The sequence below is a fragment of the Eulemur rufifrons genome, chromosome 5 (assembly GCF_041146395.1).
Source record: "Eulemur rufifrons isolate Redbay chromosome 5, OSU_ERuf_1, whole genome shotgun sequence".
NCBI lineage: Eukaryota > Metazoa > Chordata > Mammalia > Primates > Lemuridae > Eulemur > Eulemur rufifrons.
In genome coordinates this window covers 20,170,005-20,186,955 of record NC_090987.1, presented here as the reverse complement: position 1 = coordinate 20,186,955, position 16,951 = coordinate 20,170,005, and the positions used below count along the sequence as shown (strand labels likewise).

At 41.4% G+C, this 16,951-nt stretch overlaps 2 protein-coding genes and 3 non-coding genes across 9 annotated transcripts; all 5 read right to left on the bottom strand.

Moving 5' to 3' along the window:
* Positions 1-4,045: 4,045 nt before the first annotated feature.
* Positions 4,046-8,106, bottom strand: C5H18orf32 (chromosome 5 C18orf32 homolog). 2 transcript variants are annotated; one of them, XM_069468006.1, is made up of 3 exons: positions 8,090-8,106; positions 5,270-5,457; positions 4,046-4,721 (listed from the first exon to the last, which is right to left on the bottom strand). In XM_069468006.1, the coding sequence occupies exons 2-3, from the start codon at positions 5,432-5,434 to the stop codon at positions 4,656-4,658; spliced, it is 231 nt and encodes a 76-aa protein (XP_069324107.1). In that variant the 5' UTR covers positions 5,435-5,457; positions 8,090-8,106; the 3' UTR covers positions 4,046-4,655. The 2 variants fall into 2 exon arrangements, with proteins under 2 accessions (XP_069324107.1, XP_069324106.1); XM_069468005.1 differs by having other exon boundaries at positions 7,823-8,095.
* A 1,075-nt stretch (positions 8,107-9,181) lies between these two features.
* Positions 9,182-12,839, bottom strand: RPL17 (ribosomal protein L17). 4 transcript variants are annotated; one of them, XM_069468001.1, is made up of 7 exons: positions 12,821-12,839; positions 11,883-11,935; positions 11,752-11,792; positions 10,992-11,126; positions 10,664-10,762; positions 9,607-9,798; positions 9,182-9,264 (listed from the first exon to the last, which is right to left on the bottom strand). In XM_069468001.1, the coding sequence occupies exons 2-7, from the start codon at positions 11,920-11,922 to the stop codon at positions 9,217-9,219; spliced, it is 555 nt and encodes a 184-aa protein (XP_069324102.1). In that variant the 5' UTR covers positions 11,923-11,935; positions 12,821-12,839; the 3' UTR covers positions 9,182-9,216. The 4 variants fall into 4 exon arrangements, with proteins under 4 accessions (XP_069324102.1, XP_069324103.1, XP_069324104.1 ...); XM_069468002.1 differs by lacking the exon at positions 12,821-12,839 and adding an exon at positions 12,508-12,643; XM_069468003.1 differs by lacking the exon at positions 12,821-12,839 and adding an exon at positions 12,328-12,409.
* On the bottom strand, positions 9,492-9,555 carry LOC138383543 (small nucleolar RNA SNORD58). The gene has a single exon (XR_011233609.1). It is a non-coding gene; the product is annotated as a small nucleolar RNA SNORD58 (small nucleolar RNA).
* On the bottom strand, positions 11,612-11,676 carry LOC138383542 (small nucleolar RNA SNORD58). The gene has a single exon (XR_011233608.1). It is a non-coding gene; the product is annotated as a small nucleolar RNA SNORD58 (small nucleolar RNA).
* LOC138383544 (small nucleolar RNA SNORD58) lies at positions 12,022-12,087 on the bottom strand. Its single transcript, XR_011233610.1, has one exon. It is a non-coding gene; the product is annotated as a small nucleolar RNA SNORD58 (small nucleolar RNA).
* Positions 12,840-16,951: the final 4,112 nt, after the last annotated feature.

The following is a 16,951-nucleotide window of genomic DNA, read 5'->3' as shown; positions in this document are numbered from 1 at the left end:
GCTGGAGTGCAGTGATACAGTCAGCTCACCGCAGCTGCGAACTCCTGAGCTCAATCCTCAGCCTCAGCCTCCCTAGTACCCGGGACAACTTATGCATGCCACCACACCCTCACCTATTGTCCTTACCTGCTCAATTTGAACCTCTCCCTTCACTTGAGGAATCTGAAATTTCTTTACACCATCAATTTAAACTTACTCTTATCCAATTCCTGCCCAGATGCCTTCCACTCTTGTTCCTAAAACCTTCCGTGCTGTTACTTCTTAAGAACAAACTTGCCTGTTGTTCTTAGTCTATTTTCTGTTATTATAACTGAATACCTGAAACTGGGTAATTTATACGCAAGGAAATTTATTTCTTAACAGTTATGGAGGCTGAGAAGTCCAAGGTTGAGGGACTGCATCTGGTGAGAACCTCTGCAGAGCCCCAAGGTGGGCATCACATGGTGAGGGGGCAGAGTGTGCTAACTCAGGTCTCCCTTCCACTTACAAAGCCACCAGTCCACTCCCAAGATAACCCATTAATCCATTCATGAAGGCAGAGCCCTCATGACCCAGTCACCTCTTAAAGGCTCCACCTCTCAATATTGCCACATTGGGGATTAAGTTTCAACATGAGTTTTTAGGGGACAAACCTTACTTAGCACTCATAGTCTTTGCTTGTTCCTTAAGGAGCTGTTGCCATGTCAATAAATATAGCTTTGAGGATGGAACAAGCTAGTAGCTCCCTGGGGAGGAAACCATGAGGCATCTTCCCTCCACTTCCTTTTTGCTTGTGAGTGAACCCATAACACTTAGCCTTACAGCATTCAGTGTTAAAAGTTCTTTTCAGTCCCGTCAGTCCGCCTAATAGCTCAGCATGCCAGTGATGGGCATTTTGAGGAAATGCTGACTCACCTGTATTTCCTAGGAAGGCAGCTCAGTAACGAAAAAGAAAATGTGACAAAGCCCAAGAGCCTTTCGGAGAGCCGTGAACAATTACCCGAGAAAATGAGCCTGACTCACCAAAAGAGACACAAAGTGCGGTTAAAATTAACTAGGCAAAAGTAAGTTATTGAAAACTAGGTAAATTAAAAAGTCGTGCGGCAAGGTCAACAAAATAACTTTAAAACAAGTTCACAAATACTGATTAGTCCAAACTCCTCCTCTCCATTGCTGCCTAATTATTCCCAGTAAGGTATTCCTAATAATTAAGGTATTAGTAGCTGGGATAGCTCCTTAGACAAAATAAGTTAGCTGTATGATCTTGAAATCCTAGATTCCTACTTAACATATTTAAACTCTATGATCCCATATTCTTGACTGTATCTCAGTTTTATGAAGATCAGATATGTTCATATGTGTGAAATACCCCTGCACAGTGCCAGGCACAATGTGTCTATCAAATGACAGCTCTTACTAGAAAGGGAGCCCTGGACTATAGATTGACTGATATTGGTATTTTGGGGCAACGGAATACTTGTGTGGTATAGAACAGTGGCTATCCTGCCCATGGGTAGCTGATAAAAGCTTTCACCAGCTAGCCATTAAATTTAAAAAAAAAAATGGACAAAATAGTAAATTTTTCATAAAAATAAGATACTTTTTATGTATTGAATTCGAAAGCTGGTGTGCTACAGAAAAAAAAAAAAATTGGGAATAAACCAAGAGAGAGGAAGATGTGGAATCTAGGAAACAAGAGATCCAACCCAGGAAGGTGGCCAAATTCCAGAAGCAAGAGAAGTGCGTGGGGAGAAAAAGGTAATTAGTGACTCTAGGAAACACCATTTGTATGTGAGGGGAAATGCAACCCCAACACACTCTCATGATCTGCAGTGAGCAGCATGACATGCTCTCATTCTATCAGTCAGTGTGGCAGCAAGCAGATGGCACCGACAGAAAGCAGTAACCCAGTGCCAGCAGTAACAGAAATAATACCACCCCCAGGTCCAAAAGGCTGAGGAGGAGGGATTCGGGGAAACTGAAAGGAGTGACATGGAGTTGGCTGTCTTGAGGCACAGTGACTTCTGCCTGAAGAACAGCTGGCTTGAAGAGACCCCACAGGAAGGGGGCCAAGGGAATAAACACTCTGCCCTCATTCTCCCTCCATCTCCTGCTGTGGATCCCTGTTGGTCAAACTCAGCCGAACCCAGAGGCCTGGGAAGCCTGTTGATGCAGTCCGTATAGCTTTCTTGGGTAGAAAAACAGAACGAAAGGAGCAGAGATTTGGAGGGGCCAATGGAAGGCACCTGGCACACTCATAATGCTGTGAACACTAATGACAAGCAGAATTTCCAGAAGAATATTCGGAGGATGTGTGGGAGAAGTAGAGTGTAAGATAGCTGTATCTAAACCATGACAGGAAGTCAATAATGTCTAAAGTTGATAGCTCAAAAAACCGCTGTATATATGTACTATTTAGAAACAAATCCATTAAAGTAATTAAATAATACTATTTAGAGATAAATACCAAAAGCAATAGCTCAATAGGTAAAGTCCTTGGGAACTAAGGGAGCAGGGACATTATAAACCTTGCAACATTATTTCAGTTTTTAAAAATGAAAGGCTGAGTACAGTTGCTCATGCCTGTAATCCTCGAGCTATCAGAGGCTGAGGCTGGAGGGTCACTTGAGGTCGGGAATTTGAGACCAGCCTGGGCAACGTAACAAGACCCCATCTTTACAAAACGTAGTTGTCTGCGGTGGCATGCACCTGTAGTCCCAGCTACTTAGCAAGCTGAGGTGAGAGGATGCCTTGAGCTCAAGAGTTTGAGGCTGCAGTGAGCTATGATTATGCTAGTGCACTCCAGCCTAAGTGATAGAGATCCTATCTCAAAAAAATAAAATTAAAAATATGTATGTTTAATAAAATCAAATTAATTTTAAGAAAGTTGCTAGTTGGGTGGTCGGGGCAGTAAAAAAAAAAGTTGCTAGAAGGCTATGCAAGAAACTATGCGGTTCCATCTGTGGGGGTAGAATAAGTGAATGAGAGTAGAGAAAGAACATCAGCTTTTAATGTGCTCTTGCACGGTTTTACTATGAACAACTGCTGTTTTTATAATGTAGCTTTTATACCTTAAAAAAACGAACCGATCAACTGAATTTAGTTAGGAATTTATCTTTGAAAAATTTTGTGTAGACATATGGTCTCGCTATGTTGCCCAGGCTGGTCTTGAACTCATGGCCTCAAGCAACCCTCCTACCTCAGCAACCCAAAGTGCTCGGATTACAGTTATGAGCCACCGTGCACAGCTTAATTTATCTTATTCCTCAGGTGGGTTGGAGCAAAGAGGTTGGGACCTACCGATTAATATCAAATAAAGTCCAGGGTGGATCAATGACTTGACCAGACTCTCAGTCAGGACGCAGGACTTCACTGGGGACCCAAGAGCAGAGTCTCTTCTAATCTCTCCCTGCTTCAGAGGAATAAATATAAAGATATATCTCATCATCTTTGAATATTTGTAGATCCCTACACTGAAGTGAAGAAACCCAAGATGAAAGGCCACGTAGAGGCCCAGGCCTCCGGCCACATGAGCAACTACCCAGTCAAGTCACTATTGTTGAAAACGACTGAATTTTGTAGTATCTAAATTTTGGAGATAACTTTTGTTCCACCACTATCCACATGCTATCAAAATAGTAAAATTCTGTTTTCTGATGTGGTAAAAAATTTCCCTTTTAATCGTTTGAGCTCAGGAGTTCGAGACCAGCCTGAGCAAGAGCGAGACCCCATCTCTACTAAAAATAGAAAGAAATTATATGGACAGCTAAAAATATATATAGAAAAAATTAGCCGGGCATGGTGGCACATGCCTGTAGTCCCAGCTACTCGGGAGGCTGAGACAGGAGGATCACTTGAGCTCAGGAGTTTGAGGTTGCTGTGAGCTAGGCTGACGCCACGGCACTCACTCTAGCCTGGGCAACAGAGTGAGACTCTGTCTCAAAAAAAAAAAAAAAAAAAAAAAATTTCCCTTTTAAACATTTAAATAGACTTTAAAAGAAAAAAGAACCACAAGTTAAACTGTATGTTTAATACATCTGTAGGAATAGAAGGAACGCAACAAGGATTAGAATTTTATAATATACAGTAGATATTTATGTAAAAGAGGTTTTCTGTTTTCCTGTCTTTTCTATCTTCTCAGAGCAATAAATAGTAATTTCTACTTGCACGGACAAGCTGCTCCATCATGTTGGACAGTAAGTGTATCTTTATGTTTCACATCATCATCATCTCCAACAACTCTACTCTTCATTTCATGGCACAGTCTCACTTAACTGTCTCACAGTAAAACTGCACTCCACTCAAATTTGAGGACCCAAGAAATGAGAGTAAACAGCAGTCCAATGCATGTGAATGAAAGATCAAAGGTTTTTAAGTACTGGTTTAGTAACTGAGTGTCTACTGGCACAAACCTTCTATTTATTCATATTGTTAAAACAGCAATAATAGAAATGAAAGCTACATTAGTGAAAAAGGAACGCAGGAATGAGGTCATTAAATATAACTAACTACATTTTAAATACAGATACCATGTATTTCCTGATTAGTATCAGGTGAACACCTAACCTATCTTTCCTGAATTCTGGTCTCAGTGAAAAAGGTCAGAGACAATTACAAAGAAGGTGCTTCATATTTTCAGGTCCATTTTTAAAATGAGATCCTTTGGGAAAATTGCTTTAGTCTTTCTTTTTCTCAGAGATTTCTGTTGGTCCTCTTGTTGGTAATCCATTTATGTCTCCACTCTAAAATGAAAAAAGCATTTTAGGAATTATTACAATAAAAAGACTCATCATAAGAGACGTACTCTTTACAAATAGACAACAAACCAGAGTGAAAAAACTTTGCTTCCAGAAATGTGCAGGATTGCTAAATTAGTGCAAACAGTCAAAGTTGAACCTAAGAAGCACCAGTATCTACAGAGTTGTGTAAATATTCATTTAAAGCAATAATTTTATTTTTTAAAAAAATTCTGTGATCCTTCCAATTAAATCTCTTAACAAAGTTATCAATCAGTGAAACTGGCTTGTATGTGTACCATCTCTCTCATCCATTAACTATCTACTATTATGCTTACTAGCCAGGAAATACTGGTTATCATCTTGGCGTAAGGCAAGGAATTAATCACAGGCCTAGTTTAAAACCATAGTGTAAGCCAAATGTTAATTACTTAGATTGAAGACAAATTACTGAAGCTTCTGGTTCCAAAAACTTGCCTTTTCAAAATCCAGGTGTTTTACCCAAGTACCACCCCGTTTCTCCACTTTTATTCAAGGTATTTGAATGCTCTTACCTTACAGTCTACTTTGCCTTTATTTTTATCATTGGATTCCTGTATAGCTTTTCCAGGCCATATACGACTAACAAAAGGGGAAATCAGAGGGTATATGTATGGCTCTAGGAATTTTTTGTAGACCCAGAGCAGAACTGGAATGACAATACAAGGAATGCACACCATTGTCCCAGGCTTGAACTCCTAAACTGTTAAAGAAAAAAATTAGTTCATCACAGAGTAATGAATTTACCTAGATTACAATACCTAAAAGGACTGCTTCTACAGTGAAGGAAAAACTTAAAACATATCATTTGCTAAAATCATTTGTTATCTGCGAGGTAAAAACATAATAGGTAGTAGACATGAAACTAATAGTGAAGTGCCTGTTTCCAATCCTTTCCAATCACTGCTCCCTAATTATAAATGTGATGATAAAGGAAAGACACCAACGCTTGGTAGGTGCTAGGCAGTTTACAGTCATCGATTCATTTAATCCTCAAAACACCCAGTGGGGTTGGGTGCCTCTGCTATCTTAAATTTGCAGATTTAAAAAATGGAGGCACAAAAACTTTAAACTTAGTATTACGGCTTATACTCTATTTAAGTGTGGAGCAGACTTAGTGTGAGTTAATTCCCAAGTCCCAATCTGCAGGGACTGATAATATCAATTAGCCAAACCTACAAAGCTTAAGGCAAATACACAACCTGAAAGTTACCAATACATTACTTTGGAAGACGGCTAGGCTGCAAATCAGCTGACCCAGCTGATGTTCCTCAGGCAACAACTCTCCTTTGATATACTTTGCTTTTATATTTAAGGGCATAATTAAAGTTGTGCCCAGTAATAAAAAATTTTATTTAACATTATAAGTAAATCATCCATTTCAACAAGTTAACGCTTCTAATTTCTTTGATTAGAAATTATATTGGAATTTCTCAAAAATCAGCAATTTCTTGAAAAAGAATCAATACTAATTCCATAATACATTATTAAGCCAAAAGGCCTTTTAAATTTAAAAGAAGTTTTAATCCCTTAGAGTAGGATGGAAGGCCTTAAAAAGTAAGAAACTTCAACAGTGCCTAAGGCATAATCCAGGATCTTAAAATCTCTTATTTTCAAAATATTGTAAATTAAGTAGTATCTGCTGGCAAATGAGTCAGCACCATGACTACACTGAGGCAATTTTTAAGTAATTCACAATACGGGCGAACCCAATCTGAATGTGTCTTTGAAATGAATTACAAACAAGAACCATAAACAAATAAAAATGCAAATTTGTATCAAGCCAGCTATTTTTGCAAAGGATTCATAATTGGACTCTGAAACAACCCCTGGTTAAATTACAGTAACAATTTAAGAATTCACCGAAATAATTGGTCCCAAAATTTTAAAGAACATATTCTCTGATTAAAATAAGCCAAACGAGCAGTGAGTCTTATTCATTATTTTTCGAGGAATCATTATTTTTGACTATAGATATTTAGAATCTAATCTGAAGAGAGTTCAGAGGTGATCAGGTGTAGGTCTTGCACCCTCACAGCAGTTAAGCTGTCTTCAGCTGGGAGTTACCAGCTACCTGGATTTGAGACTTGCTTTCACTACTTTCTTGATGGTGTTTTTGGGAAAGGTATTTAATCAGACTGTACCTTAATTTCCTCATGTGTAAAATGAAGACAATAATAGTACTTATCTCAGAAGGATGTAGTGTGGGTTAGTTAATATGAATACAAAGCTCAGAACAGTGTCTACACTTATTAAGTGCTGTATAAGTATTATTATAAAAAGGAGAAAAAATCCAAAAGTTGTGACCTCTCCAAAGTTCACATAGAGGTAACTAAGTAACTAGAATTAGCTAAGACCATTATTCCCAGTTCGTTTCCTAGCTCAATGCTGTTGACTTTTCCTCTTCAAAACCAACTAAACACCTTCAAGACAACAGCCAATGCTAACAACTAGTAGGTTAAGTTGGTGACTGGCAATCTCTCCATCATAAAGATAATCGTTGTGCTTTCAATAAGTTCATAGGCACTATGTTGTAAATAAAACTCTCAAGAACAAATACTACTACTTACTTATGCCACAACTATGGCTTTTCTAAAACTTCTTAGCTCTCTTCAGAATGAAGCTATTTGTAATTTATCGCTTAATCCTGATTTTTCGGTAAGATATTTCATACACGTGGAAATTGCGGTTAGAAAAGTCTAGAAGGTGGCTAGGAGAGATTCATTATCATTTTAGCTACCTTCTCCAAGCCAACAGATCGAGCAAAATGGATAAAAATTGCTGAGGAATCTTCTTTCACTCAATCTAGTCCAAGACAATGGAATGAGGAAAGGACTTGAGGCTCTATCCGAAATAGGGCAGGTATCCTAGGAGAGCCGCCTCTAAGTAACCCAGTTCGGCGTATCATTTTAGTGGAGACACAGGGAGCGGGGACGGGTTGAGTCAAAGACAACGTAGATAAGGGCTCATGGTGAGGATCACAAAAAGGAACTGAAACCGACAGTACGAGGCCAACGAAAAGAACAAACGGATACAAAGGAAAGAAGCGGCGGAACGGAGGGAGGTACCGAGGGTGGGTGGACAAGGCAGGAGGCCAGAGTCCGGGAAAGGGCGAGGGGAGGCCGGCAGAGGCAAGCGTTTGGGAGCGGAGTGTACCGTGACAGCGGAGCGGGGCGTCCCCGGAGAGTGCAGGCGGGCCGCGAGGCTCCGAGCAGAGCACAGCGGACAACCTCGCGCCGGGCTGGAGCCTGCTGAGCAGCTGGAAGGCGCGGCGGAGCGCCGAGGCCAGAGCCCACCCACGGCCCCTAGCCCGGGCCCACCCCAGCCCCGCTCACCCGCGACCACGAAGCACAAATGACGACGTCCGGACTTCCGGAGGGAGGGACGAGCCGCTGCCGGGCCAATAGGCGCCCGCAGAGGCTGACAAAGGCACGCCTGCGTCAGCCTGAGGACGCACAGCACGTAGGCCGACGCCGGGAGGGGCTTCCGGCGCCGCGGGGATTCGTGTTATCCAGGCGCCCGCCTTAAAGATCAGCTCCGAGAAGAAAATGTGAGCTACGCCCTGACCCAGAGCGCAGTCCAGAGCTTAACATTCTTAAGCATGAGGGCTGTGCCCAAGGCTCACCACCCGCAGGGAAACTCACACCGCTGGCACTGTAGCTAGACTGTTCTCAGATGCAGTTGTGGTTAAGATACTCGCTCCGTTATAAATAAATTCAACAGCAGAAACTAAAGTCAATCGTAAACATCAGTGCTGAAAAGCTATAGACATACACAGGGTGTCCCATAAGTCTCCAAAGAAAAAAATTGTTGTGAATATTTTGTAAAGGTACATTTAACTATAACTTCCCCGATCACTTATGTATGGGGGCTTTTGGGACACCCTGTAGATGGAAATTGGAAAGCGTTGCAAAGGTCGTGTAGAAATTGGAGCCCTCATACACTGCAGGTGGAAACAAATTATGCAACCTCTTTGGTAACATCTGGCAGTTCCCCACGTTTACTGAAACTACCATATGATCTAGCAATTTCACTGGAATATATACCAAAGAAAAATGAAAACATTTACACAAAGGCTCCCAGGTTTTGCTTTTGTTTCTAACAGTAAAAACCGAACCCCACAAAACCCTTCAGGTCACCAATTGATAAACTGACAGTCTGAGCATTGCTAATCCAAGAAACTCCAGAATCTGGAACTTTTTAAGCACAGACAGGACTCTAATTGGAGCATTACAGATTAGGGATGCTCAACCCATATTGCAATACATGGGATTATTCTGCAATTAAAAAAAAAATTTTGTGAAGTTCCTCCTTGGGAAAAGGAAATGTGTTTTAATGGCAAAGTAATCTGTGCCTCTGAGAAAACTCATTTGATCCATCTTGTGAAGACAAGTGAAATAGGTTTGCTAATAAAGACAATCAACATCCTTTTACTGTTATTTGCATTTATTTTATGTTGCATCTATTCCCGTGCCATAAGTTTTTGTTTCTTCAGTTTCTTCTGGGATATCTGGGGAAAAACAAAAATAAAAAGATTAAGTGTCTTGGAAAAACTCACACTATATCTCAGAGACTTGAGTTTATGTGGAAGACTGGGCGCAGGAAGCCCAGTTGTAAAGGACTAAGACAGAACAAGGACAGAAAATAAATACTTAAATGATAAAAGTGGAAGCTAAACTCATTTGGTAGGAAGAGAAGACATGTTTGAAATGGCTATGTACATCTAGGTGGGGCCAGGTTGCTCAGAATAGTTTCCTTTCATGGTTATTCCAAAGGTGTCCTAAGATAGTCATCATAGCAACCACAAATCTTTCTAATACACACAAACAAAACCAAGCAACTACTAATTTACCTTTTTCTTCTGTGCAACCTCCTCTTCCGGTTTTGGAACAATTTGTTCCTTTTCAGTGAGGATCATCTCGATGTGGCAGGGGGAGCTCATGTATGGATTAATCCGACCATGAGCTCTGTAAGTTCGGCGACGCATCTTGGGTGCTTTGTTCACCTGGATATGCTCAATGACCAGAGAATCTACATCCAAACCCTGGTAAGAGAGGAGGGAGAACAAAATCAAGTAACACCTTCAATTATCTTAACACCACAAACTACCACTGGTAAATACTAATTCCTAACACCTTGTCCTAATGAATCATTTTTGGAAGGCAATCCTTAGAACAGCTTATTTGTTCAAGCAGTTGTCTGCTTTCACCTTTAAGTGTCTTAAGTCACCACCAAACTCAGTGCGCTAAATCATGTTGTTTATGAGTGGGCTTCCTGAAGGTCATTAAAGAGGAGTGAAGCATTAGTAAAGTAGAGCCAAACTCCAGGCTGGAGTTTGGAATGAATTCTGATGATCAACAGATTATGGCAGCATGGCTTAGAAGGCAGAGGTTTGGAGCCAGACAGACATAAACTACTAATTCTGGTTCTGGCCCAGATCTTCAAATGCAAAAATAATTGCTAACACTCCAAATGGAGAAGCACCTGTTTTGTTAATTACATCATTGTTTTAAGTTATATCCGAAATGTAACATCTCTCCACTAGGAATATAGGTAACAAACCACATTAACCACTGCTAAAGCAATCATTTTCCTAAGTAACCATACAACCAAAAAGCTGCACAGCCCAAGAAGGCTACAAACCCTTGGGATAAAAGGAGAAAAAAAAATTTTAAAGCTCTAGGGATAAGGGAAACACTAAGCCTTAGGGTTAAACAGACTATAGACCATACTTCTAGGAATCTGCAGACAAAATTTTGTTCTGTGGATACTCCAACAAGAAACATAAAAAAAAATTTTCTAGTGAGAGTTTGAAAGACATCAAGACAATCAAGGATATATATCTGAACAACAGCAACATTGATTAACCATCCAAGTTATGTATATAAGGATGTTAATGGTTTGGGTACCTTAAGTTCAGCATTACTCTCTGCATTTTTAAGCATGTGCAGCAAAAATTCAGCACTCTTTTTGGGCCACCGACCCTGTGTCCAGCCCCACTGTTTGGCCTGAAATAGAAGGGAGGTAATTATTTTCCCTGACTTAAATTAACATTAGACCAAAGATCAATGTATTTTATCCAACATCAAGGTCTTTCATGGTTAATCCAAAAGTGTCCTCAGGCTGTCATCGCAGCAACCAGAAAAAATCTAATAAAGGCAGATCTTAGCCATTCTTATCGTACCAACCACTTCTCCATACAATCTGTCTTTTCAAATGGCAATTAAAAGGTCTCACCTGGGCACACCTACCAACTCCACCATTGTAACGTCGGAATGGTACACATTGTTTCTTTAAAGTGACATCTTTCAGATACTTGGTGGCTTTTCGTATATGCATACCCTTGATGGCCTGAGCAGTTTCACGAGTGTTCTAAGTATGAACAATAAAAAATGCTGGTTAGCCATGCCAAAGTATTATTATTTAAAAAATAAACATTAAGTTTTCAGATCTTCAAAATGCCCGTCAGTTAAAACCCCCTTTCTATTGTTTTTTATAGAGACAAGCGTCTCACCATACCACCCAGGCTGGTCTTAAACTCAGCCTCAAGAGATCCTCCCACCTAACCTCCCAAAGTGCTGGGATTACAGGCATGAGCCACTGTGCCCTTTCTATATTTGAGATGAGGTAATTTAATCTAGGAGCCAGGGAGACTTCATTTGAGGCTCAAAAAGATTAATCCTACACCTCTATTCTCTAAAATGGTGAAATTTCATCATCTTGTAATTAAAATTTTGTGTCCCATATTGACCTGCACAAATAGGTTCTCAAATAGTTCTCTGGTAGTTTCACTCAATTCCACAAATCCTAAACCAAAGAGCTCATTATACTGACAATCAGTGTCTAAATAAGAGGTAGCTGCTCAGAGTTCATTAATTTTCATGGTAAATCCAAAGGTGTCCTAAGAAAGACATCACTGCAGCTAGCTTTGTAGAATGGTAAGATAATAAATACTTAACATGCAGAGTCATTTAGATCATAACTATGATTCACACACCTTGAAGTGAACACGAAGATTTGAACCCCTTGACTTGCATGCTAGAAAATAAGAACGTTTTGGTTAATTTTGGGCATTTTATTATGCCTACCCCCAAATAGGAAATACATATTTATCTCCTGTTCACTTACATTTTGTGGGGTTTTCTGGGTCAAGTGAATAGCGAACCATTTTCACAGATCACCTGGAATGGAGGGAGCACAGCATAATTATGTCAATAATGCATATGTATAATAACCAATACAGTTTAAATTAAGAATGCCACCCACAGCTGCTCAGAGAGTAGTTGTTTTCATTATTAATCCAAAGGTGTCCTAAGAAATGCCATCATCGCAGCCATCCTTTCCCCCACCGAGTGCTTTCTTTCCCTTTGCACCTACGAGTACTACGATAGTGCTTACACAAAACTAGCAGCACATCTTCAGCCCTCTCTTCCCTCTGGAAGGAAGTAAACAACCTGTTTCAATCCAACCCCAGATCCTCCAGGCGTAAAACGACGACGCATTAGCAAAGGAAACTCAGCTACAACCCTCTACACACGCTCCTTCCCTAGAGAAACCCGCTTTACTCACGCACTTCCCAAGCAATGAGTCTTCCCACACGACAGACTTCTGCGCTATTACCCACGTTAAGCAGCATCGAATATGCAGCACTTTTGTTGAAATGAGTAAAGCCTCGATCCGTTTTTATTTTATTCCCCCCGAAACTTTTTCCCGTTGCGGCCACAAACGCGCCGCGTACTCGACTACCACTCACCGCGAGACGCTGGACCTCCGGAGTCGGAGTCAGCACGACCACAGGCCGACCGTGCCCCCGCCAGAGGAGGAGCCCTGCTGTCCCCACTCCCGCCCATCGCGTCGCTCTGAGGGCCGTAGAGGCCTGCCGGCCGCGGCACGAAATCGGGCGTCCGCCACATCCCCCTACTCAAGAAAACACCGCCTCTAGCGCGGAATCAGTAGCCCTGGGAGTTCTCCTCCCGGGGACCTAGAGATCGGAGCCCTTCAGGCCACGATGGCGGCGATGAACCGACGATTGAGCGCTCGGAGCAACGACGAAGAGACACACTCACCTCAGGCCGCTTGAGGGGAAGAGGAAGAGCGGTGGCTTCTGGGAGAATTCATGAGAACTCGATCTCTCGCGAGAATTCCAGCCCAAGAAACGAGATCTGAGGAAGGGAGGAGGGCGGAGGAGAAAGGGAGTGTGGAATAGTTTTAAGAACGTCTGGAAACGACGCCTCCTTAGAGACTGTCTCAAAATTCTCTTTTTTAATCCAAAAATAAAGTTATGGGTGTTAAATATCAGTCAGTTAAAAAATTAAAAGCAGGCTTGTACTTCTAGGAGAGGGCCACACAGTATTAGATATGAAGGAGACATTTTATTTAATCGACAACATTCGTTAGGTTTGATTATGTGATCAGAAACCCTTGAAAGTGGTTTGTAAAGGGGCAGTTGAAAAGATGAGGGGATGGTATGTAATTATGTTAATCAGGAAATGCTCAGGATGAGAATTTCACCCTATCAATTGAAGGTGAAGGTTCTGTTCAATATCCTCCTTGTTTCCCACTGCCATTTTTAGATCTTCATCTGGTAGAGAAAACCCTTTGCCATTCTCTTCTGTTTCTTCTTCACTCATTTCATCTGCTCCCCCACGGTCAGCGGTGGTCTCAGCACTTAGCGTTAGGTATTCTCTTTCAATGTGCCATCACTGTAGGCTGCTCAAACTCCACGTGAATGGACTCTAGACAATGCACCTGAGTTCCACAGACCTCTGTCCCGAGTCCCTCTCCTCTACTTGTCTCCGTTGCTAAATGCTGGATTGATTCCATGGTCTTTCATCAGTAATTCCCATCCCTCACATGCCTGTGACTCCACGCTGAGAACTCCCAAGTTAATGTCCCCACCCCACATCTTCCCTCTGAGCTAGACCCAAACATCAAACTACTCCCTGGACATCTTTCCTGGGAGGTCTCTGAGGGGAATATTTGAAACCTAATATGCTCCTAAACAGAATTCTTAATCTTCTCCCCCAGATTCCTCTTTTATATTGCATGGTAATAATAACAGAAAGTGCTTATAAGAGCTTACAAGTTCCTGGCACTATTTTCGGTATTTTTATATATATTTCCTCAATTAATCCTTAGGATAACTGTTAAAAGTGATACTATTTAAATTAAGGAACTTCCCTCAAGGTCCCACAACTGGAAGTGACAGCCCCAGGTGACCAAGCTTGTCATCACTAAGCAATCCTGCCTTTCTCCCTTCCTTGGTTGGTGGCTTCCCCTTATACCTAAGTTCTTTCCCTGTACTCCAGAAAACTGGGAGACACTTTCCCCCCTCCTCTTCTCTTTGCACACACAATTATTTAACAAAATCTGGATTATTGCTACATCTACACTTTTTTTTTCTTTTTTGAGACAAAGTCTTGCTCTGTCACCTGGGCTAGAGTGCCATGGCATCAGCCTAGCTCAAAGCAACCTCAAACTCCAGGGCTCAGGCTATCCTGCTGCCTCAGCCTCCCGAGTAGCTGGCAATACAGGCGTGCGCCACCACACTTGGCTAATTTTTTTCCATTTTTAGTTGTCTGGCTAATTTCTTTCTATTTTTAGTAGAGACAGGGGTCTCTGCTTTTGCTCAGGCTGATCTTGAACTCCTGAGCTCAAGCGATCCTCCTGCTTCAGCCTCCCAGAGTGCTAGTATTAGGCGTGAGCCACCGCAACCGGCCTCTACACTTTACCGTAACCTCCACATTCCTGACAGAATCATTTTTCTAAAATGGCTGCCAAAATGCTCATGTCATTTTGGAGGTTCCATTTTTTTTTTTTTTTTTGGCTCCAGTTTCAGATACCTGGGGATGACTTAAGAGCTCTCTGTGATTTGGCCTTTGCCTTCCTCATTTCTTATCCCTTCTTTCTCCTTCCCTACACACTCCAATCATATTGTAACCAATGCAGGATAGCCAATAAGTTGAGAGACAAGGTGTTGGGGTAAGGAAAGCAACTTCTATTTGGAGAGCCAGCAAATTGAGGAGATGGCAGACTAATATCCTAAGCATCGTCTTAAGTTAATATGAGCTTTAGGCTCCTTTCTATCTTTTTTCTCCCACCATATACTACCTGAAGATAGGCTCCTTTTTATCTTAAGGGAAGGGGAACGGGGAGGGTTGGTTTGCAAGAGGTAACAGAGGACCGCAGACATCTGGGCATCAGTGAGGGTCTGAGGAGGTTATGAAACTTCTTTGCTCTTGGTCCATTAACTTCGGAGCATGAAGGTCAGGATGTTCCTAAAAATCTTTAACATAGCATCATTACTTGTGTGTATATTTTTCTTATTTCCCCAGGAGTTAGTTTTGGAAAAGTGATGGTAGTCACCTTTCTTGTGGACTATATGCAGAGCTAAGCAGAAACTTTTAACCTAAAGGATATTACCGCAGGGGGTCAGAAGCAAAATGGAGCTAGTTATGCTAAGCCTCTCTTCCATTGTTACAATATTCTCCCTGATTTTAGGGAGAGATGGAGCCCATGGTTAAAAAATAGTCATGGCACCACATTCGATTCTATGTCAGCCTGTACTGGATTAGGCTAGAAGCAATTTAAGCCTTGTGGAATTATTTACTTTAGAGTGAATGGTTCATCTTTTGGAGCCTCAGTGATTTTCCTATAAAATTTAAATGAACCATTTAAATGAATTATATGTATATATATATATAATATTCCCTTCAATCCATTTATTCTTTATTTTAATCTTGTACTTACTGTTTATAATATTTATTATATTAATTATTAACACAACATTGAGCTACTAATAGAATTAATCTTTAGCAATCAGTTTATTTGTTCATTCATCTACTCAATGAATATTTATTGAACACTTATTTATGTTTTCCGTTGTGCTAGCTGAGGAGCTATAACAGGCACTAGGAGAGTCCCTAAACTCAGGGAGCCTATAGTCTTGGGGTGAGGGTAGGGATGGAGGGATAGCGGACTAGGGGGTAAACAGCCAATTAGAATACAAGTATGAAACTGCTAAAGTGGGCATGAACATTGAGGACCATATTAGAGGCACTTAAAGGGGAAACTCCTCCTAACCTTAGGGTAGAAAAACCTCCTTAAGAAGGTGCATAGCAGCTGGGCCAGGAATGACCAAAAGGAGTTAGCTGACCACAGCTATAAGGGGGGGGGAATGATTATTCTTGCCTGCAGGAAAGTTCCATTATGGGAACTGAAGGTGTTCAGATTCCTTTTGGGTACCTGTGGGGACAGATAAGGGTGAGAGGTGAACCTGACCTTCAGGGATAACAAAAAAAAAAAAAAAGAAGAAGAAGTTTTAACTAGTTTTAAATTTCTTCTAAGGTTAATGAGAGACTTTAGAAAGGATTTGAGCCCTTGAGGGATGAGGGTGGGAGTGGTGGTGGCTTGATCAGATTCACTTTTTTTTTTTTTTTTTTTGAGACAGAGTCTCACTCTGTTGCCCAGGCTAGAGTGCTGGGGTGTCAGCCCAGCTCACAGCAACCTCAAACTCCTGGGCTCAAGCAATCCTCCTGCCTCAGCCTCCCAAGTAGGTGGGACTACAGGCAGGCACCACCGTGCCTGGCTAATGTTTTCTACATATTTTTAGTTGTCCAGCTAATTTCTTTCTATTTTTAGTAGAGATGGGGGTCTCGCTCTTGCTCAGGCTGGTCTCGAACTCCTGAGCTCAAATGATCCACCAGCCTTGGCCTCCCAGAGTGCTAGGATTACAGGCGACCACACCCCACCCAGATTCACTTTTGAAAGGATCACTCTGCCTAGAGGCAATTGGATGCCACAGGGATAAGACCAGAGGCTGCAAAAGAGGGTGGTGCCTGACTGGTAAGATTCAGTTCAACTTTTTTTTTTTTTTTTTTTTTTGCAAAGAGAATGAAGAATGATGGATGAATTCAAAAGATTTTAGGAAAAGTAACAGGATTTCGTGATTATAAGTTGTACACGTTGGTAGCTGTGTAACTTGGCCTCCCCTTTCTGCATCTCTTCTCCCCGACGAGGCTGCCAGAGTCTCCTCATTGAACTGGTAACATGTCTATTCTTGCCTCTCTTAGAGCAAAGCAAAACTAGCTTGATGGATGATGCCTCCCAGAGGCATTTTGTACTGGATGGAAAGGAAAAGCAAATTAGATGGAAAGGGAAAGAAAAAGGAAATTTGCTATAAGAATTTCCTTCATAAG